The sequence below is a fragment of the Lissotriton helveticus genome, chromosome 3_2, assembly GCF_964261635.1.
Source record: "Lissotriton helveticus chromosome 3_2, aLisHel1.1, whole genome shotgun sequence".
In the NCBI taxonomy this organism is placed as follows: Eukaryota; Metazoa; Chordata; class Amphibia; order Caudata; family Salamandridae; genus Lissotriton; species Lissotriton helveticus.
Genome location: NC_136062.1, coordinates 47,222,749 through 47,241,285, shown reverse-complemented (window position 1 = coordinate 47,241,285; position 18,537 = coordinate 47,222,749). Strand labels below are relative to the sequence as shown.

At 41.1% G+C, this 18,537-nt stretch overlaps 1 protein-coding gene across 2 annotated transcripts in view; it reads right to left on the bottom strand.

The window, feature by feature from the left end:
- The window catches only part of FBN1 (fibrillin 1), a 713,526-nt gene that overhangs the window by 550,838 nt on the left and 144,151 nt on the right, over positions 1-18,537 (bottom strand). For both annotated transcript variants that reach the window (XM_078684805.1, XM_078684806.1), the window contains exon 3: positions 5,406-5,504. In XM_078684805.1, coding sequence (XP_078540931.1) covers positions 5,406-5,504 — 99 coding nt within the window. The remainder of the gene's footprint in view (positions 1-5,405; positions 5,505-18,537) is intronic.

Here is an 18,537-nt window from a genome sequence, read left to right as displayed (position 1 = left end):
CCTTCTCAGTTGCTTTTAACTCAGGCTATCACATGGGTGAAATTAATGACTCCTTTTTGCAGACTTCCTTTTCAAAATATATTTTATGATACAGTGGTTCTTCAACCTGATTCAGATTTTCTACCGAATGTTGCTAGCATGGTTGGTGGGGCACAATATATAGTATTACCTGTTTTGATCCTTCTCCTTCATCTCTGGAGGAAGAATTATTGCATTCTTTGGATGGGCAGAGAGCTATCTCGATTTATTTGTACAGCTCTGCCTTTTCAGACTTCTGTATTTGTTACTTTTAGAATGACTGGGCAGGGTTTTAAGGCCTTACTTATCCACTGGCTGGAGTCCCTCTTCTTCAGGACAGGTTATCAAGGGATTTGACTGAACTTTATAGGGCAGTGACTTGGACGCCCTCTCAAACCTTGTGCATTACTATCTTGAAGAGGATATTAAATTATAACGGCTGCCTTTTGGCATGGAAGAATTCAGTTCCATTCTATCATGAATATCTTTCTTACTGGTTGGTCTTCAAGTAGCTTGGATTTCTCAAGAGCAATTCTAGGAACGCTAACCCTGTTATAGACCCCAGTAAGGTAGGTATGGCTTGCATTTCAGCAAGCTTCTGAGAAGGCATTTGCCAATCCCTATTCTGCTAGAGCTACTATATCACAGGGTACATGATCAGCTATGTCATCATGGATGGGATAATTTGTGTTGGGAACTAAGCCAGCGATTCTGCTGATAATTTTGCCTTTGAGGTCATGAGTGAACCGATTAGTGATGTTTTTGATAAAACGGCAGGTGATGTCATACGTGTATGGGTCAGAGGTGTTATTGACAATGTCAGTGGTTTGGGGAGAGGATGTGGTGTACGGGCCAGACATGCCAATTTTGGACTTGAGGAACCGTGTTCGAGTTTAGGGCCATCTGCTCAACATGATGTGATTCTGGCAAATCACTTAATCTGCCCCGTGCCTAACAAAAATGAATGTGTCCTTGTGTAATGAAACTGGTGAACACATAAACTGTTCTAATACCTTTGGGTTAAGTATGTGCTACATGAAAAGTGCAAAAAGAAAGTTCTTGTTCCCTTGCAAAGTTGATCCAAATATACAAATCAAGTGCAAAGCGAGAAATATGTGCTTACAGTAGACAGTTATCTGATGTATGACATTAAAACTGTCCCTGTCTTCATGCTCTTAAGATAACATTGACACCAAAAAAATGGATTGATTTACAAACAATGAATGATAAAAACGTTAAGGCAATGCATGTCAGCGATTTAGTTTCTCTCTTGTTTCACATGCTTTACTTAATCTTGCATTTCTCCAAGAGTTATCTATTTTGTAATGTTGTTGTTTATCTGTTTGTTTTTCAGTGCATACTTTGAGCCATGCCAGTTGTTAATGAGGGGCTTTGCTTGAGCGTGCTGGTGCTAAGGCTGAAGCCAAAGGAAAGTGACTGTCAGTGGGATGACCTCTCTGCAGAGCACACAGAACAATGTTCATTTATTCCAGTTGCAACTGAAATTCTGTGGAAATGTGTGTGAAGGGGGTACACAGATGTCAAAATTTTTACAAAGCAAAAGAAAATAAATTGCCTAAATTTGAGGGAGTGCTTGTTTGGAAGCAGTGAATTGAGGGAAATGCGAGGAAGTGCATTCAGGGAAGAGTGAAAAGAGGGTGCTGAAGAGGAAAGCGAGGCAGTTAAAGATGTGTAGATGGACAAGATGTGCAGAGAAAAAGGGCATACAGATCTAATCTAAAGCGCACAAAACCGAATCCTTCCAGAGGCCTCAGTACAATTTAATCCACAGACTCAAAATTTCAGAATTGAAACATTTCCAATGTTAATTATTTATAACAAATCATTGCTGGTACTCATTTATCTTTGACAGCTAACAACCATAGACAATGCCAATCAGGCTGACAGATTGTAGGTGTATGTCAGTTGTGTTATATATCTGGATGCAAAACATCTCAGAGAGAAAGCAAAATACCAGTCGGGTGGCGCACTAGGGGAATCACAGAACTTTGTTTTACATGTTCCCTTTCAGCGAGCCCCACTTTTTTCAACCCGTCTGCACATATTTCTATATGACTGGTTTTAGCCAGCATCTGTGGGTGCTTCCCGAAGCCTGGTTAGAGCATTTTGTTCCAAAGTTGATGCTGCTTGCAGTGTAAGACACTGGGCAAGCATACACTTTAAAGGGCTGAAGTTGTCTCTATGTGCAATTTGTACATTACAGAAACTATTGAACTTATTAATGCTCAAGATATGGGACAGTTTGTAATGTGTTTAATATTTTAATACTAAACATTCTCACCGATTTATAAGCCTTGCTTCATCATGAAATTTATATGCTTTAAAATGCACCATTTGCCAATCTTTTTTTTTTTAAATTCACAGGAGCGAACCCACCCTAGACCCCATGTTTTGTCCATTAAACTTACTTATGTTGCTTACTATATAAAAGTCATAGCCAACTATGGAAGGCTAGGAAGGCTCCTTATCTTTATGATGAATGGTTTTAAGTAGCCTGACATTATAGCCCACAGTAGTGGACTCTGCAGTTACTTCAACCAAGGTACATATTCTTTTTAGTACCATGTGATAGTGCTGATCTGGAGGCATTTCCTAGCCCTGGAAATACAGACTATTAATATTGTGATTGGGACGTATTTCATTTTCCTGAAGAAGGTGGTGGCTGTGCATGTATAGGCCCACCGAAACGCGTCGATGCCCAGTGAAGAGGAAAAAGTTTAAAATCTGTTGGGGCAATTATATTTAATGAATTGTAGTGGATATCTCACTTATTGTGGGTACAATTGAACACTAACTTATTTTAGTGGTTTCCTCTAGAACTAGGAACTATTGTTCTTTCTTTCTTTGTTCCCAATTTGTAATGACTGTTACTGTATGATGCAATTGTATTGTGGTTTTAACCCTTTGTCACCCTGACATTTTTAATTAGATATGTACTGTTTTTTAGCCTTATTCAATTGAATATGATTTGATGTATGCTTTTTTTTATAAAAATTGCATTCCCTATTAGTGTGGGTATTTGTTGATCACATCCTTTATGTCCATTCTCATGTTACTGGTGTGAGGCAGTGTGTAAGATCTGTATGGTAAGTGTATCAGTGGCCATAGGGACATTTTCTTTGTGACTAAAGTCTTTATTGGCACCCCTCCCCCTCGGCTGGGGGGTCCCTCTCTTTTTCTTGGTCATCTTTGAGTAATAACAAGGATCTAATTTTTCAAACCAGCTGATAAAGGCGGTGCACTTGTTGTTATGGCTAGCACGTATTATGAGAGGAAAGTCACCACATTTGTAATGGATGAAGAGACTTACTTCTTGCTTGAGAAGGATCCTACAGGTGAACCTATGGAAACAATTTTGATTTTCTTGAATTTAGCCCTAGAGCAACGTTGGATTTCAAAACAAATCATGAGATTCTTAAAGACAAAGTACCCCAAAAGACCACGGTTGTATATGTGGTATAAAATTCATAAAAGTTCAGTAGATCCACCTTTTAGAGCAACTGTGTCAGGAAGTGGCTCATTATTACAACCAATTGGGAGATTCTTGGATCACTTTTTACAACCTTTGGTGCAATCCTTGAGATCTTACATTTGTGACTCCACAGATTTCTGAATTAAGTTAGACTCAATTCAAATTTTTGACAGCCCAACAATCTTACTGTGTTCTTTTGATGTTACGTCTCTCTACACATCTATTTCACACTCAGAGGGAGTGGAAGCTGTAGAATGGATACTATTACAACATGAAGGGATCAGAGCTAACAAATTCTTTTTGTTAGAGTTGCTACGCTTTTGTTTGTTTCATAGCTATTTCACTTGGCAAGATAATTTCGTTCTTCAACAAAGCAGTACTTCCATGGGTTTTGCTGAGGCACCTGCTTACGCTAATGTCTTTATGACTTAATTCGAAAAAAGCATATCTTTGACAATACATCATGGTCTGATCATCTAATTTTATACCACCTTTCATTGATGATATATTCCTAATCTGGAAATGGCAGCAGAAATATGTTGGAAGAAAACCTTTCCACATTAAATATTTGTAATCCTCGGATACAAGTTACACATGAAATCAGTCAAACTATCATCAACTTTCTAGATGTACATATTGAACTCACAGCAACAAGATTGTCAACTAGCGTCTTTCAAATACCAACAGACAGAAACAATACACTCAGATATGATTGTTTTCATCCACCATCTCTGAAGAAGCACTTGCCAGTGTAGCAGCTCATGCGCATCAAACGTATTACATCTGAGCAACAGACTTACCAGGCCACATTCCGGAGTTTTAGTCAAACCAACATGCAATGGGGATATCCATATAACATACTTGATACAGCCATCCAACTAATAGACTCTATCTCACGGGACACACTATTACGTACAAGCAACAAAAACTTGAAGAAACATGAGGTACTTGTCCTAAAATTGTCCACTAAAGCCCGTGAAAACAAATGTCAGGTTTTAAAACGTTAATTGTGGGAATGTTATCACAGGCACCATCTTTTTGCACACACGCACAGGCAAATTGATCAAACTACCACACACTTCAGATTGGAATGTTGAACTGTTTCGCTGGTAAAGTGCACCAAGAAGGCTGGGTGCACTGTACCAGCGAGAGGGCACCATCCATAAGGATTTGGATGCTACCTTGAGTGTGTGTGCCGAGGGTAAGGTGCCATTAGCTCACCCGACAATACAGGAAAGACGCTGACCAGCAGACTTTTTGAATGGTTAAATACCTACTCGCTGGTTGTATGCTTTTTTAACCACCTACTAAAGTTTGGTATGGGTGGTTCCTTCACTTTAGTTTGCACATTTTGGTCCTGAAGAAAGCCACAACACCTCTACGGAGGGTATAAAGGCTGAAACATGTCGACCAGCAAGAGTCTATCACAGGTTGATTCCTCCTGCCATTGCCCACCTCTTTTAATCCTGACCTCGGAGCATCCTATTAAAGGTTGTTCCGACATACCAGGGAGTTAGTTTTAGCTCACTTTCACACCCCCTTTCACTCCCTCCACACATGGCTCATCTAAAAGGTTTTAGAATACCTCTTGGCCATACCATAAAACAACCCTGAGCTCCTCCCTCTCAGTGAGGTGGTTGTAGCCCGCACTGCGACTAGGTTTGCAGTGCGAGGAGGTTACCCAATGATGAAGCATGGGGTGAGGGAAACCGTCCTTTAAAAGGGACTCCCCCACACTCCATTATCATTCTAGACCCAGGGGTGCATTTTTGTGATGCTATGAATGTATACTGTAACCAACAGGCATGTTTACTGGTTGCATTTGAGTCTGCTGTGAAGAAAATAAACACACAGAACACAGTGGCTTCAACTTAATAGAAAAAGTACAACATACTTGATTTTGATCCGCAGGAGGGTGCTATCTGGCCAGTTGGGCATGTACACATATTTGGTCTTGAGCAGAATCCGTCTCCACAGGAATGCCTACAAATGGCTGCAAAGAAAGCACGTACCAGCTTTAGAATCATCTTCTTTTACCAGATACAACCATTATAGCATAATTCTAATGTGATTCATGCAAATTTAGTAGATCCATGCAAGACAGGAAATGCCACTATGAGTCAAAGGTTAGCACACTACTTCATTTTCCAATCGTCCCATATACTGCAGGTGCAATGGTCCTCAATTGTTTTTATCGAGTGAGCTATCATATACCCTAGCAGTCTAATTTTTAAAGCGCTAATTCACCACTGAAAATTAGTTTTTGGCTCTACTAATAATCAGATATGTTTATATCTGGCAAAGAACCTGAAAGGTTATAGTCATTTGTAGTTGACCTAAATTATCTGCTTCTGAAACGTTACGCAGTTTCTAGACTCAGGAGTTCATTTACAGCTAGCAGTAAAGGAGCATCTGGCAATAATAGGTGGAATCCCAGTCCACCTAGCTCTCAGTTCTCATGACTTATTTAGAAATGGGGCAACCATTCTGAATCCAAAAAGGAGACACAACTGGACATACAGTTGGAAACAACCTCACAGATGCTTTTGTGCCGAGGTACACATGGTATCTGAAACCCCACCACACTTGGAGCATGGCTTCAGGACCAGGGCCAACATATTTTAGCTCCCCATGACCACCATGAAGAGCACAGAGTCGATGACAGGAAAAAATGAGTATTGTCTTCCACCTGCTGAGGGAAACTTCAAGAACATCAGGAACATTCGTTTTTAATTTTTGAAGTTCAGTTCCCACTTTAGAGGTTAATCTTTTGAAAAACTAGAAGAATGCTGGCCTGGAGAGGTGAAATCTTTACACTCATTTGGAGAATGATTGCTAATATAATGTTTTCATGTTATTTTCTAGCTGTTCTCTGTTCTGTGTCCTGAGAAGAACCGAAAAAAAAGTATATGGGTTTGAAACGCGACAGTTAATTTTTTCTAATAAGTGTAACACTATTGACTTGTACAAAGGTGGCTCGCTTTTCTAAGGAAAAGTAATAAGTTGCATGTATAACTTCATGGTATGAGCTTTATTGGAGCACTGTTCGATCATTGCTATTGCTTCTTGAGAAATTAAGCAGGGCTGTTTTCTCCTTCTATCATTTCTCAGTGTTTGCAAAAAAAAATGCAGAACTTGAGCTATTTCTAAAAAAAAACTTCACATGTATTCTTTGTTATATATGTATTTATTGTAATGTCTTTAGGCGTTTTTGAGATGTTTTAATGTATTTGTTCATGTGTAGTGTCTTTATGGTGTACAATTTTGAGTATATAAAAGATTGTCTTATCTTTTGAAAAAAAGAATGTTTTGAAAAAACCTTTAGATTAAATGTTAAAAAACAAAGTATAAAGAAATAAAGAATTTATTTTTGTCATATCAGGTGTGTGGTGAGATCTGGAAGTAAGAGTGTGAAGAATCATCAGTACTGGCATATGTGTTGTTCTTGTATTTGTAGTATTTAAAGGCACTGAGCGATGCGCAGGAACATGTATGACAAGCTGAATGTTGAAATGCTGCATGGTGTTGAGTGGTACATCTGTAGAACAACTCTGCTGAATGTTGTGGCAACCTATTCATGACATCTGATCAGCATTTTTCCTCTCACCCTGAAAGACCTGGGCAAAACCAGCAACCCATATTTTCCCTCCTAGGCCACCACAACAGCTCCATTTGTCCAAGATTTCTCATGGCGTAAACAACCTCACCATCAGATGACTGGGAAGATTCCAGAAACCACTCTTGACATGATTCTGAAACAAATGTCCTGTAATAGAACATACATGGGAAAGCTGGAGATCACAGTAACTGAAGTATCTCCTATGGGGAAGTCTAGTCATCACAATCTGGCCACATTCAGTCATCACATCAACACTACATAGAGGATTGATGACATTGAGACTAGACGAACCACTGGCCCTGAATGGGCCAGGAACTCAGGCATCTGAAATGCAAAATAAAGGATCTGGAAGATAGCTGATGATGAGAAAATATAAGATTTAGTGGAATTCCCCTGGAGCAGGAAGACAACAGGATAACTTCTAGTATGTGTTTCTCTTTTGTTGGAATTGAAATTTTAGGAATCCCTCAAATTCCATTGGGCACATAATATCGCTCCCTGCACCAACCAACCCGAAGCTAAGCCGAGCCCTCTTATCTCACACTTACTACATCACCAACATCACTAAATAATCCCGCAGACAGCTAAAAAGAAAGAGGAACCATTTCAATTAGAGGGGCCCTCTATATACTCGTTGGTTGATTATTCATCAGAAACAGACATAAAATGCAGGAAATCCCTTGCATTACTCCCTAGAATGAAGAAGTGTGCCTTCAAATATGGTCTCCTCAACCTGGTGGTTGTGCTTATTATGTTACATGGAAAAATATTTTAATATTGGGACCCAGATGTGCGTAGGACATCTGGATTTTCTTAAATCAGCAGCATCTGAGACAAGGTCAGGACCCAAGGACCACAACCAGGATCTTTCAAGGCATTGAAGAACCCATCCTTCTGCATCGACATACTGATCTGCAAGCTCCACTGATGTGACTTACAAATAGCTGAGACTATACACATTTATGAGGCACCTGATATCTTATCTCTCGCTTCATGTTTTTCTATGCCCTTGCATAGAGGAGACCTCATGAGTACAGACGTAGAAGCTGAGATACGGAGCAGAAGTTTACGAGTCTTCAGAGTTAATCTGTTGGCCTCTGTTTCTGCCCGACTACGAGCACTCGCTGAAACTCCCACAGAACCTCCCACTTCCCAGCACGTTCAGCGTCCACACCGACTTCCGACTTCCGGAGACCGAGATCGCGATTTCCAGCCGTATCGATCGCCGCCGCCGCCGCATGAAGGACGAAGCACGGATTTTGAGCAAGAGCGGCAAGTGCAGGAGCCGCGACGAGCTGTGTTTGCGGGGGTTTGAGAGGGCGTGGTGCCCGTACCCCCCGCGGCTGATTGAGAGCCGGACAAGCCACAGCATGAGAAGCGCATGAACAGAACCGCACCGCAGGAGGTATGGAGTGCGGGGCGTGTGAATTGTAGAAGACTGTGGCAGCCAGACTACGGATTGCCTGGGTAGAGACCAAGCTAAATATAAATATATTGATAAGCGGTAAGCGGTAGGCACAATTCAATAGAAGGATAGAGCACTACATGTTTGGACTGTGGAGGGTAGAATACAGCCACTGGAGTCTGCAGCAGTTAACTGTATATAAGTGGCTGAGTATTCAACCCAGAAATTGAGTGGAGAGGTGGAGGAAAGAGTGCGGGCTTATAGAAACAGAGGTAAGTGAAAGAGACAATTTTACCCCTTTTTCTTTTTTAACAAATAAATAATATGGGGAAGTACATAGGGAGTGGGGGTAGTTGTGCATCTATTAAGCGGTGGAAGCCAATAAGGTGAAGGAAAACCCTATCGTAATCTTGCGTACGCCGGGAAGAAGAATTAAAAGAAAAGAAAAAGCAAAGGCAATGGCCCTAGGGAAATCTAAACCACGTAAAGTCCTAAAAAACCTTAAAAATCAGGAAATAAATCCAGGACGGTGGATGTCACTGATATATCGAAAGGCCCGGACGAAGCAACTAAAGACATGGCAACACCTACCGGTAGCAGAGCAACAGCCAATGGAGTTACATTCCCCCCCCCGAGCTTAACCCCACAGCTAGCGCCGACAACCTCCAAGTCATCCGGGCGCAAAAGGGGGGTCGGCGGTATCAAACTCCATCAAGGATTTTATTGGTAAACATTTTAGAGGGAAAGAGACAGCAGATAAGGCGATAAGTGTACTAGAGACCCCGCAAACCATCGAGGACTCGGCAGCATCAAGTATGGAAGCTCTGAACCAGTCTGACTTTAATATAGCTGAGATACCAATGGAACCTCGCTTGTACTCTTCGCCAAGGATGTTTCAGTTGATATCCACCCAGGACAGAGGAGCAGAGGAGGTGAATGAAGAAAGAATAAACTGTAGCAATTCCTTGGGTGAAGGACATATTGTTGGGAGGGAATCCAGCTTTAATGGACATGAAAGACTAGAAAATTCAAATGCTGTTGGATTTGATGTATCAGGAGTGCCTCAACGTAGTCTGGAGGTGACAGGCTCCTCCAGCCTATCCATGCTTCAGGTTATGCTAATGCTCCAGAAAACCTTGCAGGGCATTTTAGAGGTTTCAGTCCTAAATAATGATATTTTGAAAAGACAAGGCAATCAATTTAAAGATATAATCGGGGAGTTGGCACAGATTAAAAACTTGATGCAATCACTAGTAAGGCCAGTAGAAGCCCAGGAGGAAAACAAAGTGGACAGGGGGGGAAGTAGCGGGAAGGGCGAGTAGTCCCTTAGAGGATATACCAACAGAATATACATCCTACTGCCCAATGATTATAAAAAGGTATGGGGAAAAGAGGTACAGAAATCAAAATATAACACGGCGAAGGAAAGGGAAAAAGGTCCCAGTTAATTGCCATCCCATGAAGCAACAGGAGTACGGGGGGAGGGTAACCCCTGCATATAAAATAACGGATAAGGTAGTAAGGCAAGAAATTAAAGCTAAACTTCGCAGATATAGGAACAAGTAGCAGTAGACCTGAGGAACAACCCAGGCGGAAAACAAGGAATAGTATGGGAAAAGGTGGAAAGGTTACCATGAGGAATTACCCAGGGGTAAAGGAGAGTGCAGCAGCAGCATGGGGGATGGATACGCCCCCAGGTGCGGGGCCCACTAACTTAATCCACGGGAAGGGTGTCAGAATAAGAGGCAGAGAAGAAGTAAGCAGGCATACAAGGGAAGAAATGCCAGATGGAAATCTCCAACATTGGCAGCTAGAATTGTTTGCAGACGCTTGGATATTTGTAGAGCCAATAGGACAGGAAAAGGGGGGGGAAGAATTAAGGAATTAAACCCTTTGAATCGTTCCCAGCTCCTCTCCTCGTTTGCAAAGTGTCCCAGTCTAAGATATGTTAGTACTGCTGATTTAAAAGAAGTTGGGTTTACGGTTAATAGCAAGGGGGAGGAAATAACTAAGGTCCTACTTCACTCAGCCCTAATAAAAGATGCAATAGAAAAGGCGGAGACTGAGATGCTTTGGGAAGGAATTAGAATACGAAAAAGGGAGGAAGTATTGGTGGACAAACTAGGGAATTCATTCCTCAGGAACCATGCGGTATTGGGTGAAAGACAAATAGGAATGATTAGCCTGGGTACAGGTAAGAAAGACGCCCTTGAAATCACGATAATATCAAAAGATCAGAGATGGGATGTTGAAGATGTCCTTGCTGGGAATAGATATAGAGAGTTGGCATACATGAACGGTGAGGAAGATGGTTATATGAGTAATATTGATTAGGAAGTAGGGTCGTCGCACAGCCTATCCATTCTGTTCTGGAATGTAAACGGATATAATAGAATATTGGTACAGGAAGATTTTGAAAACATCTTAAGGAAAAACGATATTGTATGTTTCCAGGAAACTTGGCTGTGCGACAAAACCCCCGCAACCGAAGGCTTCTCTCACCATGTAAAACCAGCAAAAAACAATATAGTAGGTAGACCATCTGGTGGTCAGATGACGCTGGTCTCAACAAGGATTGCTAAAGACATTGAACCCCTCGAACTCAAGTGTAACTGGGCATTGGGTAGTAGAGTGCGAACCCTAAACAATATGTCAGGGGGCGAAAATCTATGTATTATAAATGTGTATGTACAGAAAGGGAAAACAAATGAGTATAAGGTTGACCTGGAGGATTTATGTGATTGTTATCCAAGAGATCTGCTTATGGTACTGGGGGACTTCAATCTTAGACTAAATCCCCAAAAAACTGACTCTTGGCTGAGGGATCTCCTAGGAGCATATAAAATAGAGTTTGCACAATTCCCCAGTTGCGATAGCTCACCCCAAGATGAAGAGTTTGGGCAACTATTGGGGGCCATGGGCCTGGTCTGCGTGAACGGAAGAAAGGAAGCGGACCGGCCAGTGAATTGTACATTTAAAAGTAGGGCAACAAATGTGCCCTATAGATTACGCATTTATACAGGCCTGGAACTTTCATTTAATTAAACAGTTCGAAATACTCAGGGTGGAGGGTAGCGATCATTATCCATTGCAGGTAGAACTTTAGGTAAATAGCTCCCCGCACAGGCAAAAAGTGCTACCAGTAGAGGTGGAATACCCCAAGCGACTTACCACGCGAATTACTGATGAATATATAAAGAAACTGAGTACCCACCAGTTAACTGTTAATTTAGATAACCTAGCACCAGGAGAGGGTGTATCCTGGTACGAGGATATAATAAGGCAACTGGTGGAATGCCTCAGGAAAAAATGAAAGCACGGTAAATACAAGTCAGTAAATAATGTGAAATTACATCCTAAAAATACCAAACATTGGTTTGATGATGAATGCCGGAAAGTAAAGGCTGGTATTAGGAAACAGGAGAGACGCCTTAGAGGTAACTATAGTGATGAAGTGGCATTAGAACTTAGGAAATTAAAGATAAAATATAAGGCGATTATTAGAGACAAAAAAAGGATCTTTGAGGATAAATGTTGGGGGAACCTACTCGAGGTAATTGAAGAAAAAAATGTGAAAGGCTTTTGGAAATTAATACTGGAAGGCACGGGGAAAGTCCTAGGGACTCTGCAGTGCTCTGTGCCAGAGGACAAGTGGGTGATCTACCTAGAGGAAATTTATGGTAAATGACCAAAGAGGGAGGAAACAATAGCCAACGTCTGGACTGGAAGAAGGGAAGAAATAAAAGAGCACTTTTCTCCAGACCAAATTAGAGGTATAATAACTAGGCTAAATTTAACAAGGGCTGCGGGCCCAGATAATTTACCAGCTGTTATCATAAAAAGAAACATAGAATGGTGGGCGGAGTTTTTTTCTAATATGTTCCAAGGGATTTTAAATACTGGTACTTTCCCAGATAGTTGGAAAGGGGCTATTGTTAGACCAATACATAAAAAAGGCGATGTAAATTCCCCTAAAAACTATCGCCTAATAAACCTCCTGGATATAGGTGAAAATGTTTTCTCCAAAGTAATTCTAGGCTTACTAAAGGAGTGGGTGGATGACAAACAGATAGTACCCCCTTAAAAGGGGGGGTTTAAAGAAGGTCACTCAACGGTTGACCACTGTTTTGCTCTTTGGTCCATTGCACGGAAGTCGATCGATCAAAGGGGTAATTTATTCTGCTGTTTCGTGGACTTCCGTGCAGCTTTCGATCTGATGGACAGGGAGCAGCTTTGGCCAACATTGGTAGGTTATGAAATACAGGGTGACTTGTTAGCCTTAATCCAAGCATTACATACAGAAAATTGGGCGCAGATAATTTTGGACGAGAAGGGAGGATTGACTGAGAGAATCCCAATTGGAAATTGGTTTAAGGCAGGGGTGTGTACTCACACCCTTATTGTTCTCCCTGTTTTTAGCTGACGTACCCCAAAAATTAAGAGAGGTTAAAGGGGCGAACCCGAAATTGGGAGGAAACAAGACATTGTGCCTTCTCTATGCCGATGATCTGGTGATTATGGTTCAGACGGAGATAGGCCTCCAGAGAAAATTATTCAGTTTTAAAGAATACTGTACAACTAAAAAATTAGTAGTAAACATGGATAAGACAAAAATGTATGTTGCGGAAGGAGGAAAACGAAGTTCTCATGGTATCTTGGCACAGTTTTGCTTGAGAGAGTATCAGATTATAGATATCTGGGAATGTGGTTTACTGGTCCCCTGAAATGGTATACACACTTGCAAGCTTTAAAAATGAGGGCATTGGCTTCTGTGAAAGGCCTAAAAAGATTTAATAGTACCTATGGAGAAATGTCAGATAGGCCGGTCATAAAAGCCTACCAAGCAATGGTGCCCCCTCAATTTCTGTATGGAGCCGAGGTTCTTTACCAAAGTGGTAAGACCTCCTGGGATAAAGAGGAGGGAAATATACTAAAAAGCTTATTCCTGCTGCCTAAATCATCTATGGTACAGGCAGCAAGACTTGAGCTGGGAATCACCTCCTGGGCAATAACTGCTTGTATGACCCTTGTACACGTTTGGCAGCGACTGGGAGCAGGGAAGCTTCTTAAAATCTCCCAATGGGCAAAAGTGGAAATTGCTACTAGCGAGCTACCCTGGGTAAAAGAGACTAGAGCATCAATAAGTGATGCATATGGGGTGCTCAATTTGAAGGTTGGTCCACCGCAAGATCACATGACATTAGGTAAGAAAGAATTAAGGCTTTTATGGTCTGATATGTCCCGTATATATGATCGGGAGTACCTCTTACAAAAAACCTCGGTGTCCCACATGACATCGGCTTGGGAGATTGATCAACATTTCCCCTATGTGGATCGGCTACAGTTTAAAGCGGGAAGTTTTAAAAATGTGAATTGGGATAAACCCATGTTATGCAACTAACAGGGTTCGAAACCTTATGATAGGATGCAATGGCAAATGCACTTGTACATTAGGCACCACCTGCGATATTTTACACATTTTTGTAGATTGTATGAGGTTTTTAGATATACGAAAGGAGTTTTTATGTCCGATTTTTAAAAAGTATAAAATTATGAACAGGATGCAAGCTGTTAACCTTTTGGTGGAAATGGGGAATTTAGATATAGCCTGTGCTCTGGGGAAATATATGAATAAAGTTAAGGTGTTCCTCAAGTGTACAGAGTAAGCATTAAAAATGCTCCTCCTTAACATCACCTAAAGGTGGAACTATCAAGGGATTACAGTATTACTTGCTGCATGTTGAAGGACTTGATGTATATGTATGAATTAAGTGATTTTAATAATTTAGAATGTTACAATACTCCGATTTTAAGAAGAAAGCTAAATCATATGTATTTTGAGGTGTAATAATTTTATATGATACCGCTTTTTTTTTTCCTTCTTCTTTTATCAGGATAAGAGGTAAATTGTACTTTTATGGTTGTAACAAACCAAATAAAGTTTAGTTTGACTGACTGAGTCAGGCATAACCTGCTAAATGTATGGTAAGAAGGTTGTAGGTTCACAATGTGGGAGTGCAGCATGCAGAATGGAGTAAGTTTCACATTCATTACATCTTGCATTGACCCTTCCAGACTAACTGTTCCTTCTATCCTCATTTCCTCCTACAAAAATGTTTACTACTGGTAATGGCTGCCCCACATAATTCTCTTGCTTCATTATGTGAAGAGAAAGAAAGTTTTATGTTATTTGAAGGAATAAACATTACATTATAGCACTTGTTCAAGAAGCTCATCTGTCTCTATTAGAATCTGAAAAGCAAAAACCTGACTGGGCCAGCAGAGTGGTCAGTAGTAGTCAACTGAAACCTACTCAGGATACCTCTTCACAATTTTCAGATGGTTCCAAGAAATGTGAGATAGTGATTCTGTTTAGGAAAACACTTCCCCATGAATTCCTTAAAATCTGGACTGACAATGACCACAGATTTGCCATCGCATAATAAACACTTTAAACACCATACTTATTTATAGATGGTCTATGCACCAAATTCAGATCAAGACTGTTCACAGAATTTGGTAACATCCAAAGTATTGTGGGTCTTACAGAGAAAACCGGTTTAGTCGACAGGTATAACAATAATGATAAGGTTTTTATTTATGATGGGGCTCATATCTAGGGTGGCTACTCCACCCCAGAGAAAAAGACTATTCTTTATATTCCACTATTCCTTAACACGTCACAACTCATCAACTATTTTCTCAGACACAACTCCTCTCTACACTGAGCCCAATCCAATGATAACCTAGAAGGTGGCATTTCTGATATTCTCCAGTTCTCCACTATGCTTTGACATGAGCCACACTCTCCCATCACTAGCATATTGGGGAATGCAAACAAAAAATATAAACTCCCTGAGAGAAATTTATACTTAAATGTTACATCCAGTTTTTAAAAACTGACTTCAGTCCCTCATTCTTGGACAGCAGAGATAGTCACCTTTAGAGGATTTCTAATGAAGACTCGACCATTGCTTGGTGACAAGTGAGTGTAGAACAGCTCAAGCTTAAGAAATCTGTCCTATCACTCTGCCCTGCAGAAAACTGGAAGCTGAAAGGTTGTTCCTTAACCTGCTTTACACAACCAAGGTCTTTAGAAAAGGTTTAATGAAGTCACTGTTATGTGTGGAAAAGGGTTTATGGTTATAAGCATTTACTGTGACAAAGAGACGCACAAATGGCATTGCCTTATCACTTCTATTAGACATAGCTAAGGTGTTTGCCTTTTATTACATGAAACTGCCCCACCCTGATGCACTTGCTGACCCCAGACTTCAGGACTACACCCTGGACTCTATAAACTTGCCTTTCTCTGACATCTAAAGGGCAAGCCCTATGGGTGAGAGAGATGTATATAGCAGAGATACCTGCAACCATCTCAGATCTTCCAACCTGTAAATCCCTTCAGCAGGACTGCTTCCCTAATACATGTTATAAAATCACCAAACACACTGCTGACTCTCATGCTACATGCAGTGTTTTGAGAAGGTGAGGAAAGGGGATTCCTAGTTCCTATATCCAATTAGGCTATTATCTTCCTTATCCTTAAAGAGGGGAAGGACCCTCTCGAGTTATCTTTGATCAACATGACTTGAAAATATTGCAAATATTTTGACCATTACAATCTGAAAAGTCATCCCCTGTATAATGCCTGACTTGTAGGTAGGTTTGATGCTGATATGTTCCTCCCATGAACACCAAAAACTACTGGAACACTGTTATGGATCTTCAGGTCTCTCTTACTAGGATGCTCTGGCCCTTCTTTCACTCAATGCTGAAAAGGTATTTGATCTCATAGAATAGAGCTACCCTTTATGCATTCTGGCGAGATTTGTATTAGAAGGCTTCATTTCCAAACTCCGATGGTTGCACAATCCCCAAAGGCAAGATCAACTGCGGCAGATTCTTGTCGGGACTTATTTAAGGTGGGAAGAGGGCCCCATTAGTGTCACCCCCATCTTCTCTATGTTCTCCTTTCTCTGGGGCCACTATGAGATGCAATCAGGGATATGCCAGAAAGCCAGGTAACCCCTACTGCAGTTGGGCCATTAAACGCTCTTCTATATATAGATGACATATTATTGACAATAACATCCTCCGCCACCTTAACTAGATTACTCTGGGTTCTTTGGATAAAGAATCAACTGGGGGAAATGTGAGGCCTTCGCTTGTCACACACTACCACTAAAACCTGTCTAGGGGCCTAACATAAAGAAATTCTTCTGTATTTAACTCAAGAGAGACCTGGACAATCTGACCCTGCTGATCTCTAAATCATGGAATGATTACGATAGGTGGACTTGACTCAATCTATCCCTGCGATGCAAGGTATAGATCATAAAGGTAGTGCCTCCTAGATGCAACTATTGTTTTTTTCGTGCACTGCAGAAGGTTGGCCCATTCATTCACTTTTAAGCCACTTTCTGGCACAATGCTGGTGTATGGATTAGAAACAGACAAATCTAATGAAACCAGTAAGTGGCAGATAGCTAGACCATCTGTATTCTGAAGAGGTATTTTCAAAACTATGGGTACTTACTGTGGAATGGATCATAAAGATTATTAGAAATATTGTTAATTGAATAGGATGCCCCCTATTGGTTTTACAGGACTTCCCTATACATAAATTCCCAGTTCAAGGAAGAAATCTCATTCCTTTACAAGGTACTCATAGGCCAACTCTTCTCCAGCCCAGTCTTCACCGTCACTAGACACTATGGCAATCTTCTCTATAGACCGAATACCTTAAAGAAGGCTTGGCGTCCTTACTCCTAACACAGAACTATTATGTTAGGGAAGCAAGTTTTAAGTTCCTATATTTTAAACTCCTACATAATTGCAACTGAATGCCCTTCATGTTACATAGTGTCAGCCTTCTCACTCACTCAGATTGTTGGATAGGAAGTCAATTGAACTGCGTACAATGTCTGCTCCTGCCCATATATTGCAGATTATTGGTCTCATATTTAGGCAAAATGATCAGAGACCGTAGTCTTGTGATTGAAACTGTGCTCCAGGTTTTATTACACAATGTATCCCATGTACTAGAACGTTCAAATCATGAATGGCAGTGGCTAGCAACAGGCCTCTTTGTTGCTGAGATCTTTGGAGACATTGAAGGAAGACCACCATTCCCGAACTGAATGGATGGCTTGTTGAAATGTTGAAAGTCATCTTGTCTGAACAGAATATATATAGAGTTTAGCACAAGATGGAAATCTTTTCCTATGTATTAGACCTCTTTCTCTAAACACTATAATCATCACGGGTGTCAATGTGAATACACCCTTTGCTATACTCTGCAGGATGAGCCCAAGGACTTGATTGCTGTCATAGAGGTCTACACTGTCAGAAGCAGATGGAGCTAACACCCAGGCCTGAATACTTCTTTGGGCCCCCACCCCCAGTCAACCGGCCTCCATCACAGTAGGCCTCTTGTTGACATCCTGCTGGATTGCCAAGAACTGCTTGACATGTCTGCTGGGGATATTTCATGTGAAATTTGGGGTGTGCTTCAAAGGAAGTAAACAAAATTCCAAAACAGTTTGTGAGTATGCACTATCAGGCTGCTAAAAGCTAAGCTTTGTTCTACCAGACTTCTGTCTCTGAGTTTGTTGGGAATATATGGCCTGCCTAAAACTGGATTTTAGTGTTAGATGTAGGAGGACACTAGGATTACTATAGTACACTCTCCGCATACACCCAGAGCCCTAAGAGCTCAGGTTTATGGCGGCCTAAGACTTTGCGATACAAAAGGGGTGATGATGGACGGAGCGTTTGAGCAAATCAAACACTCACCCCCAGTCAACTGATCTGGGTTTAATCCATCACCATTCTTTAGCTCACTCGGCCACCCCAGTTCAGACATGGCTATATGCAAATCAGTCTGACCCTGTGCCTCATGGGAACAGTACAGCCCGAACTGCCAAGCTTTCATGTCTTCCCTAGACCGGAAACAAGCATCCTGGGACCGGTTTCAGATTCATAATCCTCATCAACCAG